Here is a 16032-nt window from a genome sequence, read left to right as displayed (position 1 = left end):
AAGTTTAAAATCAACATTATCCCTTCTCCCCTCACCACTTCTGAACAGAAATATTTTTATTCATCATGCCAGGTGAAGCCAATGAGGATCAAAATCATAATCCTTGTCAGTCACACATAATCGCCAACACTGCTAAAAGCACTACTTTGTAGATGCACAGATGGGATATGAATTATCCTCCATTTCCCTCTGCAGCAAGTGTGAGAGAAAGAAAGAGGAGGGCCACCAGTCACTGGGATGTTTATTGAAAGAAACTCCAAAGTAAAATATTGACTTCCAAAATGTTGATGCTTACCTATTTAAATTTGAGAAAAGAAAGAAAAAGGGAAATTCAGCTTCCAAAGAAATAAAAATTCCAATGGTCTCTACTTTAGAATGAGCATTGTCAAGCATTTATAAGTAATTTTTCCAATCATTGTGATGAGATCTCTTTTTTCCAGCTTCTCATTTATAACAGGTACAAGATTAATTACACCCTGTAGTTTGTATTCTGACAAACACCCGCTTCTATGGTGAACGGCCTTACCAGTGATCCCATTATAAAATTTATTTTCAAAGATTTCTTACAGCAGTTTTTAAAAGCCCTTAGTGAAAGGGCTTTAGCCTAAGTCAACTAGGCCTTTTTAAAAATCATACAAAATATATTTTAAAAAATGCACAAATCTGTGTGTATGTGTATATATCAATATATAACTATATATAGATATATCTGTTTTTCTATATCAATACTCCTGGGATCGTAACTATGTGGTTTGTAAAAGCTACAAATTAAATATAGAGAATGGTGGAATGCACTATTTGCTTATGCAGTGGCACACCATACATGTACATGCCCACACACAGGTTGGCATCAAGGTTATTTAACTATCCACCTTCAGTCAAACTTTATTTCTCCCCTACATTTTGAATGCTTTGAAACAGATCATTTCATCTATCACCTTCGAAGTCCTGAAATTCTTTATATATTATGCATACACACACATTTTTTATATGTGAATATATATAAAATCTGTGAATAGTAGTTTGTTTTTTTTTTAAAACAAGTCCAACTTCGGAATTATGTCTAATTATCAACAAACAAGTGGGGATTAAAACATGCCTGTATTTTTATTTAAGTCCTCCATGTGATGGTACATATGGACATGCATCCGACGAAGTGGGTATTCACCCACGAAAGCTCATGCTCCAAAACGTCTGTTAGTCTATAAGGTGCCACAAGACTCTTTGCTGCTGGTACATAGTGTCATTAGAGCCATTCTAGAGACCTGCTGCAGACTAGAACTAGCCTCCTTGGGTCAAGTCACATGTATTTATTATATTCCTTTTACCTCATGAAGGTAAACAAGGCTAAATCCAAAAAGGAACTCAGGCACTTAACTGCCACTTTGGCACCTAAATCCGAGACTCAGCCATGTCGCTAAAAGCTGCGTAGCGTAGACAAAGCCTTAGGCGGCTACTGATATTCACAAAATTCCTGCTCAAATGCCTCCTAGCCCCAAAGCAAGTCACAAACTTGCCGAAGTACACCTAACTTGCATGTAGGACTCAATCCAGTGGGCATGCTCAGAGGCAGTCTCGCTCCACATGTAACAAGAGGAAAAGGAGGAGGCACTCCCTCTTAACTTTTAGCCTAGTGTTTAGGGTACTCACCCAGGATGTGGTTCAGGCCAGCCCCTGCTGATGAGGAAAATGGATTTGAACAAGAGTCTGCCACTTCTCAGGTGAGTGCGCTAACCACTGGGTTATGAGATCTTCTCATGTGAGGCTACCTTAATCGCTACTCTTGAAACTGTTCCACTCTGAATAACTACTTAATCATTGAGGGAGAGTGTGAGAGAATGACTTTAGACTGGTAGAAAGGGCACTCACCTAGGAGGTGGGAAACTCAGGATTAGTCCCCCTGCTCCAACATGTATTTATTTATTTATCTATCCAAAATGGAATAAGGAGAGACTGAGGGAGCCTCACATCAGAATATTCCATAGCCCAGTCATTAGGGAACTCATGTGACAGGAGGCAGAACACTGTTCAAATCCCTTCTCCTCATCAGGCACAGGGGGACTTGAACCAGCTGTCTCCCACACCCTGTGTGAGTACACTAACCATTGGGCTGAAAGTCTGCGTTTCTTGTTGTCCCCGGCATTTATATACTACTTTCCAAAATTTATTTTGCAGGGTTAGGGCAGGGGAAAGCCAACATAAAATTCTGAATGTCCAGGCTAGTCTCTGTGTTGGAAAAGCTACAAGATTCTCTTAAACTTCAGTTAGTCTCTGAAAAAACTAATACAGTATTGTGGGGTTCCACATATACTGTGTTTCAGTTCCTTCTACATTAAATTTCCTCATTTTACAAGTATAAAGATGGTTTCACTAGCTGCAGTCCTAGAAACTCAAGCTGCCACAAGCTGTGGGATGCCAGTTAAGACTGCATTTTTCCTGTTCATATAATAAAAATTCTACATGACAAGTTCTACCCTTAGTTTATTCAAGTTCTGTGCAAACACACTGAAGACAATGAGATTTCACAGGTGAAAGTGAGGAAATAATTTTGTTGACTGTGCATAAGAAACAGAAGTATGCGGAGATGACAAGAATAGCAAAATTTATATTTTAGCCACTAAAGCAAGCACATAATACTCAGTACACACAAATTTTTGTGCACACCGATGTAATTTATACAGACACTTTTCAAAAGAAAAATGTAATTTAAGGTTTATGGGGTTTTTTCTCCTTGTTGACATTATGTGTCTGGAAATACAGCTCTGCTGGTACTTCTGTCCTGTCTGTACTTGATCCACAACAGGTGTCTATTACCTTTAGAAAACATTAGAAACTTCCATGCAATGTCATGAATAAATAGGACTTGCCTGACCTGTAGAACCTATAGTAAGGAGAGCACATAATTGTAAAGTTCCTGAATTCTTTTAGAACTACACGTCTACCTCGATATAACGCGACCCGGTATAACACGAATTCGGATATAACACGGTAAAGCAGGGCGGGGCTGCACACTCCAGTGGATCAAAGCAAGTTCGATATAACGCGGTTTCACCTATAACATGGTAAGATTTTTTGGCTCCCAAGGACAGCGTTATATTGAGGTAGAGGTGTATTTGAAAATTTAAAATGTTGGTTACATGCTCTGTGCAACAGCAAAATATCACTGTAGCACCACCTTGTGGAAAAAATGTTAACACTAACCAAAACAAAACATTCAACTTACTAGCTAAAGCAGTGGTTTTCAGACTATCTGTATTGGTGACACCTTTCACACAGCAAGCCCCTAAGCATGACCCCCCCCTTATACATTAAAAATGGGGGTGGGGGGTAATTTAATGGGAGCTGTCAGCCCCACATTGCTGATAGCTCATGACCCCCCATGTAACCACCATGTGACCCTGACCACCAGTTTGAGAACCCCTGAGCTAATGTCTGCTATCTATATTAACCTATACTAAAATTTAAACTTGTGATATCCTTTAGTTCAAAATCTAGATAGAATAAACTTAACTAAAAGATACTTTCTGCTGTAAGCCTGGTATAGAAAATTTACTGATGAAGGACTATATCATAAGAACAGCCATACTGGGTCAGACCAACGGTCCATTTAGCCCAGTATCCTGCCTTCTGACCGTGGCCAATGCCAGGTGCTTCAGAGGGAATGAACAGAATGGGCAATCATCAATGATACATCCCCTGTCATCCATTCTGAGCCTCTGGCAAACAAAGGCTAGGGACACTGAGCATGGTGTTCCATCCCTGCCCCTCTTGGCTAATAGCCATTGATGGACCTATCCTCCAGGAACTTATCTAGTTCTTTTTTTAACCCTGTTATAGTTTTGGCCTTCACAACATCCTCTGGCAGAGAGTTCCACAGTTCTTATGTTCTTACGGATCCAAGGAAAATCCTTCATCTCTGCACCGTTTAGATTCTAACAGGGCAGAATAACTGAACAAGAAGATGGACTGTTGTTCCAGGAAGTTTGTGTGTTTCAAACTCATATGCTCACCCTGTTCCTTCCTTTGCCACCTAACCTCCCTGCTGCCTATCATACAAGTAAAACAAATCTCATCCACTTGTTTTTGTCATTTCAACCTACTAGGCATTAAAGATTGGGTTTAAAAGGCTTCTTCTTTCCACTTGGATGCCACTTTTAATGACTGAATTATATTAGGAAAAGGTGGGAGTGGGGGTGGAACAACATGAGTTTTAAAGGCTTCTCTCTTTCTTCACAGGTACACTGAGTCAGAAAGATCAAGGTACTCATTAAAACCTTTACAAACAGGTTACTAAACCATGATAATTTATATTCTGAATAGCAATATAGAACACAAAGTACTCACAGAAACATATTCAGGGATAGAAAGCTCATCTTCAGGAAGAGATTTCAATTTCTCATAATAATCTTCTGTCAATTCCAAGTCACGCAAGCTGCGACGGATATCTCCAGCCCGTTCCCTTAACTGATGATTTGTTTCTTCTAGTTGTTTTTGCCTCATTAAAATGGTTTCCATTTCCTGTTTCATTAGCTCTTGATGTTTTCTATGTAAATATATCAGAAAATTATGATAAACATGTCTAAAGTAACTAATCAATCCTCAAAATACTTGAGGTAGGCAAATAATTATTATCCTAATTTTACAGATAAGAACAAGAGTTCACAATTAATTTAATCCTACAAAAAACAAACAAAAAAATCTTTGTTAACTAGAATTAAGATTGCACAAGCACATTGCCTTTCAAACACAAACCGTAAGAAAGTAAGGCTCTGTCTACATTACCTTGCTTTTAGTGACCTGGCTGTGCTGCCACAGCCATGTTGCTAAAAGGTGCGCATAGTAGCTGCTGTTTGTCAGGGCTTGGCTACACTCGAAACTCCAAAGCGCTGCCGCGGGAGCGCTCCCGTGGCAGCGCTTTGAAGTGCGAGTGTGGTTGCGGCGCCAGCACTGGAAGAGAGCTCTCCCAGAGCTGCAGGTACTCCACCTCCCCGAGAGGATTAGCTTACAGTGCTAGGGCACTGTTTTCACTGGCGCTTTACAGCGCTGTACCTTGCTGCGCTCAGGGGGGTGTTTTTTCACACCCCTGAGCGAGAAAGTTGCAGCACTGTAAAGCGCCAGTGTAGCCAAGGCCTCAGCAGGAGAAAGCTCTCCTGATGATAAAAAGACTTCCATGCCCCCACAAGTGGCAGTGGATTTAAGAGCAGGAGAGCGCTCCTGCCAACAAAGCGCTGTTCACACTGGCGCTTTTCATCAGTAAAACTTTTGTCATTTAAACACCCCGAATGACAAAAGTTTTGCCGACAAAATTCCAGTGTAGACAAAGCCTAAGACATCTCTAGTTAAAGCAACAGTAACATCCAAATAACTTCAACTCACACCTTATCATCCAAATATAATCACACTCACAGAGACAACCTCCACAACAGACTGCGTGTCACTTTCAACATACAGCCATCATAATGCACTCATCAAGATTCTTAGAAACCACACTCAAACAAGGAACCTTAACTCCAATCTCCACAAATGTTAATATGCTATCAACAGACTTTTAAAAATGTTACTACCTAAAGTTAGGTAGGCTGATCATGAGTGATGAAGGATTATATGGCATTGGAAAACTTGCTGAACCCCTTAACTGTTCATTTCTAAACATTTGAACATCGAAAAGAGTTTTTGTTTGTTTGTATATGTTTTTGTAGGTCCACAATTGTTGTAAAGAAAGCCTACTTCTTTTGTATTTTGGTTGAACTCCACTGAAAAACACTTTCAATTTAAACTGTTCTTTCAGGAAGGTTTTTTTTTGGGGGGGGGAGACTATTCTGTTTTGTTTTTTTAAAAAAGCACCCAAAAAGTTTTAATACGGTTGGTGTACAAGGTTTCAGGATAAATCTTGATCCACCACATTTTCTGAGGTTCACTAAAGCAAGGCTAGTCCACAAAAGGGCTATGTTCTGAAGAAAGATAAGTGTAAGTTATTGATGGGCAGGATATTAGGGTAGTAGACAGAGGAGGATAGAAGAAAGAATGTTTTTCCACTTTGGATAAGCATCTAAATCACTAAACTGTTTTAGGCCTCTGGGCCTAATAATTTGTACAGTACATACCACTTTTTCATCTGTATAGATGACAGAGCACTTGACAAAACTTAGATAAGCATAAGATGGCACAACTAAGCACACAACTGGAAGACATTTTTCCAAGAGCCACTGTGCTCTTATATCTGAGACCAGTTCTGCCATAAATTACTCCTGGGGGAATTCTGTGCTACTGCACATGTGCATAATTAATTAGCTCCACTTATTTCAATTTTTTTGCACCAAAAACAGCTTCTGCCAAAACGTTGCTGCAGTTCTGCCTTTTGCCCACCAGAGGGCGCTAAGGCAATAGAACAAAGCAGCAACTCTCAGCCAGATAAGGAAGAGAAAGCCTGCCTTCTTCACAGTGCCTGTGGCCAGGTCAGGACACAGGGGTTATGGGGAGACAGACAGCGTAGGGTGCTGGGGGTCGGGGGAGTCAGACAGGGGAACATAAGGGCTAATGGGGAAGGACAGGCAGGGGCTGAATGGGAGTGGAGGCATAAGGCCACAGGGGGGAGGTACAGAGACACAGGGGGAGGGGGTAAAGAGCTACATAGGAACAGGGGAATGGCTGGGTGAGGGCACAGACATAGGTGCTGGGAACTAGGTGTGCTACCGCACCCCCTGCCTTGAAGCAGTTTCTATTATATACAGGATTTAGTTTGAGTCAATGGCTCTCAGCACCCCCACTGTAAAAACTGTTCCAGCACTCCTGGGCACAGAGACATAGGGATAGGGGATACATACATAGGGATACTGTTGGGTATTGGTGGGAAAAGTATAGAACAGGTTTTTTGGGGTGGTTGGGTGGGAAGGGATTGTTAGAATGCTTCCCCCATGTAGACCCTGGCTGACCCCTAGCCTCTCCCATTCAGAGTCAGGCACCCCCCCCCCCCCCATGTGTGTGTGTCTCCTCACTCACCCCAGCACCCCAGCACCCTGTCTGTCTCCCCCCCCTGGCTGAGTGAGGGCACAGAGACACATGGGGACAGGGGCAGATGTGCCTGACTGAATGGGAGAGGCTAGGGGTCAGCCAGGGTCTACATGGGGGAAGCATTCTAACAATCCCTTCCCACCCAACCACCCCAAAAAACCTGTTCTATACTTTTCCCACCAATACCCAACAGTACTCCGAGTTCACACCCAGGTTCCTTCCCAGCAATTTACTTCCCTCTCCCTCAGCTGCTCCACTACCTGACTCCCCCAAGCCTTTGCACTGCTTCTGAGGGGTGAGGAAATACAGTTCTGCATTCTAGTGTAAATGAATTATTACTCAAGAATTCTGTATTAATTTGCCTAGTAAGGAATCTATTTGTCAAAAAGCATTTCCTGAATCTTTTTTGTTGTCTGTACTGTTACAGACATACTTGTGGACAGATATTTTGAAATAAATGACCAAAAATGATTGAAAATGGTGTGATTATATTGTGTTATTTTGACAAATAAAATATGCAGAATTATAAAATATTGTGCACAAAATTTTTAATTTTTTGGTGCAGAATTCCACCAGAATTAACAAATCTTCTACAGAAAGAGACTTGCAGAAAGTCACAACTTCTCTGTGCTTGAGTTTGTGTATCTTCTGTTGTGCTGCGAGACTTCACTAAATAAGATATCACACTTCACAATCCTTCTTAAGACCAGTCAGTAGAAGAAGTGAGAACAGAACTCCTTAATGAGGTAATTTTGTCAATAGCACGTTACTAAATCTAGCTTTAGGTTCTAGACAATTTGTAATGTTTCAGAAGACTCAAGTCAAAATCAATATTTACCCAAACACTAGAAGCACTTCTGCTCAATGAGGGCTCTTTCAGGGCCAAACACAGTTTTCTAAACATTCCCTCCCATCACCCCAAGGCATTCAGGATATAGAATTGTTAAAAGAGAGTTGCAAATGTATTATTTTTTAAGTGGGGAAAGTATTCCTCCTACTTGAGCCCTTTGTTCTCAAAACAGCAGAGATTCTTACTTATATTAAAGTTTCAAGTACAATTTAGGTTCAAGTCAGGGCTAGTAGTGAAAGTTTCAGCAAGTTACAGTTAGGAGTTTTAAGTAAAGGTTTAGACTGGAAAGGCTTATACAATCTATAGTAAAGCTGCTCTTCCAGTAACCTACATCCTGTCATGTTTTATTCCCTACCATTGCATTTAGATCAATAATACATATTTATGCTGAAGTTGGTTTGTTTATTCTCGTACCTGGCATCTTCTTGCTGTAATGCCAACTGGTTGTCTAGTCGTAAAGATAACAGCTGCTTCTGGTGGATTGTATCATTAAGCTTCTCTTCTAGCTCTTCAATCTAAAAGCAATTAAAGATAAAAGAGAAAGATGGTTTACCTTGCTAACTTCTCCTGAAACATTTTCTGATCAAAGCTATACTCTAGTCCAGGGGTCGGCAACCTCTGGCACGCAGCTCGCCAGGGTAAGCACCCTAGTGGGCCGGGCCAGTTTGTTTACCTGCCATGTCGGCAGGTTTGGCCGACCGCGGCTCCCACTGGCCACGGTTAGCCGTCCCAGGCCAATGCGGGAGGCGGGAAGCGGCGCGGCATGTGCTGGCCGCAGCTTCCCACCACCCCCATTGGCCTGGGACAGTGAACTGTAGCCAGTGGGAGCTGACGCGGCAGATAAACAAACTGGCCTGGCCCACCAGGGTGCTTACCCTGGCGAGCCGCATGCCAGAGGTTGCTGACCCCTGCCCTATTCTATCTTTCACTAAAAGAATTAAGAAAAATAGCAGGGGTCTGAATTAGTCAGGAGACTGCTATTCTGATTGTTTTAAGAAAACCCCAAAATGTTCTAAAGACACCTGCCAAAAGAAAAAGGAATTACCTGTCTCAAAGTACCTACAAAGTAAAGCTCCAATTCTATAATTGGATTCACAAAGGCAGAGGCATCTGCTTGCTTAGATTTGATTGCAGGATTTGGCCTAAATTCAATTTACAGACAAGTGCAAGCTATAAACAGATATCAACAGAAGAGAGTGAGCCCTGGTTTACGCTATGAACTTATGTCAGTATAACTACAGTTGCTCAGAGATGTGGAAAATCCACAGACCTGAGGTATGCAGCTATACTGACCAAACTCCCTACATAGACAGGGTTTCTCCCGTCGACACACCTACTGCCTCGCAGGAAGGTGGAGTACCTACGCCGACAGGAGAAGCTCTCCCATCAGCATAGGTAGCATCTTCATTAAGTGCTACAGGGGCACATTTGTACAAGTTCAGCTGCACTGCTGTAAGTGTAGACAAGTTCTAGGATAAAGGTAACAATAATAAAACTATACACTACTCTAGTAAGGCATTCCCCCTACCTCAGCTTCCCCCCCACACACACTTCTTGTAAATGAGATGATACAAGATACAGAATCTCTCACTTCTAAGTTGCCGATTCTAAGTCAGTGCACATTTACACAGACAAGCTGTTCTCATCTGAAGACGACTCAAAGGTCTACAATTCAGTGTTTCTCAACCTTTTCAGGCTGGTGATCCCTTAACTCCCTTGCATTTACTACAGAAAAATACAAAAAATCTATCAGTGATAACCCTTTGTAGTGTGTGTCTGTATGTTTGGAGAGACTGACAAAGAATTATTGCCTTTGAATGGTAAGAGTGCCTGGGGACTAGTATTTTCTTTGGTTTCGACTGTAACAAGCACGAGACTAAAGTATTGTCACAAGAATTCCCAAGTTCTAACCCCAGCTCTGTTTTTACTAAAGATGTATCCTTGGGAAGTCAAATAATTCCTTCATGTCTCAATTTCCCCATCTTTTACCTTCTATAAAAAACAGGGAAGATATTTTGGTACCTACACTACAGGAATATTATGGAAAATTAAAGTTTGTACAGTACTCTGAAAGTGCTAAGAAGTATTAAATCAAGAATGAAAGTGAACTCGTACCCCTAGAGATTTCCGCAGGGCTGATGCAAATGGCAAGAGAAAGCTCACATTTTCACTTCTGTATTGTATCCAACCTGATCTCAGTTACAGCAACTGAAGTTGATTTGTAAATTGAAGTTGAATTCAAGAACCATGAATGAGGAAGTATATAAAGTACTTTTCTATACTTAAGCAGTTTTCTGGAATAGGGTGCACATATACACAATCAGATACTTTCTTACTTTGGTCAGATATTCCACTTTCAAGTTGTCAATCATTAAATTTCTCTGAGATAACTCTATTTTCAGCAATTGTAGATTATGAAGCAATTCCTTCCGTTCAATCAGTTGCCTAGTGATTTTGGTGGTACCTTCTCGCTCTTCAGAAGAGGAAATGTCATCTGTTGGTACTGTAGTCTCTAAACTAATATCTTCAGACTCCAGGGAGCTGGAGATATTTGCTTTCTTGGTTTCCTTGGAGCCCTTCCGTGACATTTTTCTTTCTATCTGAAGGTTTTTATGGTTATGATTTGATCTGAGCACCCTGTAGAGTGAAATGCAAAAGTCAGAACAGTTAAGAGGAAAGGTATTAAAACATTATGAAAACTATTAACCAACACTATAGATTACTTGCTCAATGTTTCGCCTGTCCTTTCACCTGTAAAAGATGTTTGTAGGATGCTGTAAAATAAATTCCCCCCCCAGAAGTTTCTGGGGCTTCCTACCTTCCACACTACCAATGGCCTTCTCTGCAGAAGGACATTCTAAGCCAGAAATGAATAAACTACAGCCCGCGGGACCGTCCTGCCAGGCCCTTGAGCTCCCGGCCAGGGAGGCTAGCCTCCGGCCCCTCCCCGGCTGTCCCCCCTCCCCTGAAGTCATGCCACTATGCGGGCAGCACTCTGGGCAGCGGGGCTGCAAGCTCCTGCGGAGCGGCAGCATGTCTAGCTCCAGCCGGGCTGCACAGATCCCAGACATGCTGCTTTGAGCGGCATGGTAAGGGGGCCGGGGGGTTGGATAAGGGGCAGGGGGTCCCAGAGGGCAGTCAGGGGACAGTGAGCTGGGGGCAGTTGGATGGGGCAGAGGTTCGCAGGGAGGGGCAGTCAGGGGACAGGGAACAGGGGGGTTGCATAAGTGTCAGGGGGCAGGGGTGTGGATAGGTGTCAGGAGATGGGGAACAGGGGGTTGGATAGGCATGGGGTCCCGGGGGGCCTGTCAGGGGGAAGGGGTGTGGATAGGAGTCAGGGCAGTTAGGGGCCTGGGATCTGGGGGGTTGGATAGGGGGGTCCAGAGGGGGCGGTTAGGGGCTTGGGGTTGGTTAGGGGCAGGGGGCATTGGAGGGGTAGGAGGTTCTGAAGGAGGCAGTCAGGGAGCAGGAAGTGGGAGGGGCGGATAGGGGGTGGGGGCCAGGCTGTTTGAAGAGGCACAGCCTTCCCTACCCAGCCCTCCATACAATTTTACAACCCCAATGTGGCCCTCGGGCCAAAATATTTGCCCACCCCTGTTGTAAGCTCATCATTACCAATGGGTGGTGTCACTGTGCTGTTTGTACTGTCATCAGTGCTACTGAGCTACATATGTGGTTATCATAGTGAGATTTCACACTGCTCAGTCTCAACATGATGCCTGACCCCCTCATTAATCACGTGCCTTCCACTGCCTACACAGCATTGCAAAAAGACACTATGGGTCTCTGGTTCAGCCTCTCTCACATTTCTCTCATTCAATCTCCCTCTTTACCATATGGCAGAGATCCAAATGAGGGACATACTTATTATTCACGCAGCAAACTTAAATGACATGGGAAAAATTTCTTAGGCATAAATAATTTTCTATCCCATATAGGTTCTTATACCATCCTCTTTACCATAGTATTTGAACGCCTCCCAGTAGGGCCTTAAGCAAACTGACCACACATCTGTCAACTGTGTTCTGTTCTCTCTCTCAGCCTCCCTGCAGGAGATAACTGTGAATCCCATACAGTGTTTGCGGGGAGTGGGGGAATGACATACACTTGACCCTGTGTTTATGTTAGGAAAGGAAGGTCGAAAAACAAGTGCCTTGCACCTGCAGTGGGGAAGCTCCAGTCGGACCCTTACTTTAGTCTTTCTTGCATCCACAAAGCCGAGCTCACTCTCCACCACAGCCCGTGCCACGCCCCTTCATCCCTAATGAACAGGCCTGTTTAAACACAGAAGTGGAGGGTACCAGGCCACCATCCCTCAGACTGAGGGGCAGTGGAGGGGCCTGAGCAGAGGGGCAGGGTCACCGCAGTGGAACTGGAAGTCACCCCAGGGCAGCAGTGGCTCCTGGTCCCAATGAACACCAGGGGAGCCAAGCCTGGGCTGCGCCATCCCGGACCCCACTCGGGCTTCCCCCCTGAATGACCTCGGGCACGTCGCCTACCGGCCCTGACCCGCCCAAACTCCTGCGCGCAGCGCGGGCTGGTGCCTTTGAATGTTATAACGTATCTGCACAAACCACTACCGGGGCGAGCGGCAAAACGAGGCTGCCCCGGGAGAGCCCCCGGCCGGGGGCAGGTACATTTCGGGGCGCCCCGGCTAGGCGGGAGAGGCCCCTGCAGCCGGCAATACCCCAGACTCACCTCCTACAGTTACCGACCAACAGCCGCCCGCCGCGGCTCAGGCTTCACACCGGAAAGGGCGGAGCTGTTAGATGCCGTCACCAAGACAACGGCACTCGCGCTAAAACAAAAGACTAAGGGGGCCGCGTCAACCGCCCCGCTCTCGTCGCAATGCATGCTGGGACCCGCAATCCCATCCAGGCAGAGCTCACACTGCGCAACCGGCATCCGAAGTGTTTCCGGCGCCTGCCGCAGTGCATGCTGGGAGCTGTAGTCTCCGGTTCCGCCCGCCATTCCGGTTCCGGCAGGGGCGAGTTGCTCGCCGGGAGCCTCTCGCCTGGTGCTGGTGCCTACCCCGGCGTGGCGGCCGGTGTTCGGACGGGCAGGATGTTGACCTCGCGCACGTTCCTGAAGCGCACGCGGGCGGGCGCGGTGATGAAAGTGGTGCGCGAGCACTACCTGCGCGAGGACATCGCGTGCGGGGCGGCCGCCTGCGAGCAATGCGGGCAGCAGCCCGGGGAGCCCCGCCTCGAGGCCCAGCCCAGCGGCGCCGCCAGCAGCCTCTGCCCCGCCCCCCACTACTTGCTGCCGGACACCAACGTCCTGCTGCACCAGGTACCGACCCGCCCCGGCCCGGGTGGTGGAGCTGTGCGCGTGGGGCGTAGGACTCACTCCGGAGTCGCCATGGTTATGGCAGCCGTGTGGGTCCCAGGATATTGGGGGCAGGATTCCTCACCCATCTTCTCTCAGGAGTCACTGGTCAGGCCCCCAACATTTCGCGATCCGCTCAAACGTCGTGAGACTTAAAACTAATACATGTTGTTTTCTCTTTGTTGGCCTGGCAGTGTCTGCTTTGCAGCGCACTCTGGCCGCGGTTTCAAGCATTTCCCCACAGCCTCAGGGATACGAACTATCTCTTTCTGAAATCTGAGCTGAATTTCCCTTGTAATCACATGCCTCCAAGAGCTGGGGTTTACCAAATATTATGAGACATGCAATCAAATCAACAGAGTGGCGCAGCACCGTCTCCATTGCCCTTGGGATTCCCTGTCCTTTGGGCCAATGCTGAATTTGGCTTCCTTGATTATACTGATTGTGGGGAGTGGGCAGGGGCAGGGCTGCCGGTGCTGGGAGCTGAAGTGAATCTTCTCTCTCTACCTACTCAAATTCATGACTGAGAGCTTTTGAAAATCCCACCCAAGGTCTCCAGGCAGGGTCTAGGGACAGCTCCTTAGCGGAAATTCTAGCCCCTTTCTGCTCCCCAGCAGCCCGGGTGGGGCAGGGTCTGGGTATCTCATCATTCATTTTATCTTCTGGCGATCATGTGTTAGGGTCTGGTAAACATTTCAATCTCTCTTATCAGTTATAAATAAACAATATCTTGGATTCTTTTTTGTTTCACAGATTGATATACTTGAGGATCCTGTTATTACAAATGTAATTGTGCTTCAGACAGTTTTACAAGAAGTGAGGAAACGGAGTGCACCAGTGTACAAGCGAATTAGAGATGTGATTGCCAATCCTGAAAAACATTTCTATTCCTTCACTAATGAACATCATCGGTAAGGTATAGCTTGGGGTACAGCAAACTTTAGAATGTATTACATGGGTAACTGGGATACAACTGACATGTTTTGGGGGTAATGATGACAGTATGACTACTATAGTAGTAAAAATTCAAATGCTTTGAAGTTTCATCAACAGACATGAAATGATGCACTTTTAAGGTGGCCAGTTGTGAGACAATTGCAGGTGCTTGAAGAGGAATATGCCTGAAAGTCAACGCTTCATAATACATTTACCTCAAAATATCCACACGCACTGGAAAATGATTTTGCATTTAGAAAAATAGCTTTTTAATTTAGGAACCAATGAAACTAAGGGTTTTCATGCATTTATTGCCAATAATTACATGAATTGGTCTCTGGGTAATTAGATTGGTCCCTTAGTCTGGAACATTGTGTGAAAAGCTTCATGAATGATTCTCCTGTGTTATAGTTGTTCTTGTTTTACTGGAGGTAGGGTGTAGCTACCTACCCCAAACTACTTTCACCTGCTGCTCTGACTCACTTCTACATCCTTGTCCCAAACCTAAATTTTCTAGCACTGTTGCAAAAGACACGTGATTTTAAATGTTTTGTGTTTATTAAGTAACGTAATAGCAACTTGAACCAAAATTTAATTTCTTTGCTATTTTTTCTTAATCGCAAGCATGTATTGGTTTGGTGTGGAAATTGCTACTGGAACAGATCTCTGGTCTGACTAGTAGTATCCTATCTGCAGCAGTGGCTTTTAGTAGATTTCTCAAAAGAAGACAAACCTTCACTCTGCTACGCACACTAAAGCATCTGGACAATTGTGCATTGTTAAATCATTGGAAAACTTGTGAAGGCCTACTTTGGTGGTTTGCTAATGCCAAGAAGTATGCAAGATTTGTAACTCTTGTGTTATTGTTGGTGTGTTCTGTTAAACTGTTACCACATTTCACTCTTGTGGTGATTGCATTTCACCAATGTGCAAAGTGAGCCACACAAGTGAACATCTTGATATCAGTCTGGATAAAAGACTATATATAAACATAAATTGTCATTAGCCGCAGTCACCTAGGGCTTGATCCAACGCTCATTGAAATCAATGGAAAGACACTCTCTTTGACTTCAGTAGGCTTTGGATCAATCAGGCCTCTAACTGTTCTGAGGGCTTAAGTTGACTTCAATTACTGCGGTGGCTTTAAGTCAACTTAAGTGGTGGTTCATGTTCACTCTTGCCCCTCCTGTCTGTGGTGTGCGTCCTCACAAGGAGCTCTTCCACCGACTGAAGTGGGGCATTGTGGGACACTGACACTGGAGTCCAGCAGCCCTGGGCTGACACCCTCAGCTAAAAGCATGGGGTTCACAGCACACCACCACCCCAACTGTCAGCTGGGCACTGGGCTCACAGCTGTGTCCCCCCAGTCCCTGTGCTGACAGCCAGAGCTGTCAGCCAGGCACTGGGCTCATAACTGTGATCCCACCCCCCGGCCCAGGGGCTGACAAAACTGAACCCACACAGGGCTCAGTTTCACAGCAGGGAGCTACCAGCAATGAAATTGACATTCTTGTCTGGTTCATGACTGCTGCTGTTTCACTTTTCAGCTTTGGCTGTCAGCTGGTGGGGGGGGCTCTGTGAGTCCCCGTACCAGGTCTGGCAGCCCAAGCTGTCAGCGCCATGTGGGGCTCATTTCTGGAATCCCCAGGCTACAGGGCTGACAACTGGAGCCAAAATGTAAAATAATAGCAGCTGTGAACCTGATAAGAATGTCAGTTTCATTGCTGGTAGGCTCCCTGCTGTGAAATTGAGCCTTTCGGGCTCACAGCTGGGCTGTTGCCAGCGGGGAGAGAGGGGGGGAGTCTAGCTGCCACGGCTGACAGCCAGAAACCCTTCTCTCCTTTCCTCCACACCCCCAGATCCCTCACCAGGAGGCAGCAGTGGGGTCTAGGCTCTCAATGCTGGGG

At 45.1% G+C, this 16032-nt stretch overlaps 2 protein-coding genes across 10 annotated transcripts in view; one reads left to right on the top strand and one right to left on the bottom strand.

Annotated features, from left to right (window-relative positions):
- Positions 1-12697, bottom strand: part of PIBF1 (progesterone immunomodulatory binding factor 1) — a 187825-nt gene extending 175128 nt beyond the window's left edge. The window contains exons 1-4 of one of the 8 annotated variants that reach the window (XM_039529625.1): positions 12560-12697; positions 10198-10498; positions 8276-8376; positions 4345-4543 (exon numbers count right to left, since the gene is read on the bottom strand). In XM_039529625.1, the coding sequence (XP_039385559.1) occupies positions 4345-4543; positions 8276-8376; positions 10198-10449 (552 nt within the window). In that variant the 5' untranslated portion in view covers positions 10450-10498; positions 12560-12697. The other 7 variants (XM_039529659.1, XM_039529668.1, XM_039529615.1 and 4 more) reach the window with 7 other exon arrangements.
- A 29-nt stretch (positions 12698-12726) lies between these two features.
- DIS3 (DIS3 homolog, exosome endoribonuclease and 3'-5' exoribonuclease) overlaps positions 12727-16032 on the top strand; it is a 29704-nt gene continuing 26398 nt past the window's right edge. Inside the window, exons 1-2 of one of the 2 annotated variants that reach the window (XM_039529601.1) lie at positions 12727-13153; positions 13943-14100. In XM_039529601.1, the coding sequence (XP_039385535.1) occupies positions 12797-13153; positions 13943-14100 (515 nt within the window). In that variant the 5' untranslated portion in view covers positions 12727-12796. Of the gene's footprint in view, positions 13154-13183; positions 13298-13942; positions 14101-16032 lie in introns of those variants that run through there. The other variant, XM_039529602.1, reaches the window with a different exon arrangement.

This window comes from Mauremys reevesii, linkage group 1 (assembly GCF_016161935.1).
Source record: "Mauremys reevesii isolate NIE-2019 linkage group 1, ASM1616193v1, whole genome shotgun sequence".
Taxonomy (NCBI): Eukaryota; Metazoa; Chordata; order Testudines; family Geoemydidae; genus Mauremys; species Mauremys reevesii.
The sequence above is the reverse complement of the archived record's forward strand: the minus strand, read 5'-3'. Positions and strand labels throughout refer to the sequence as shown.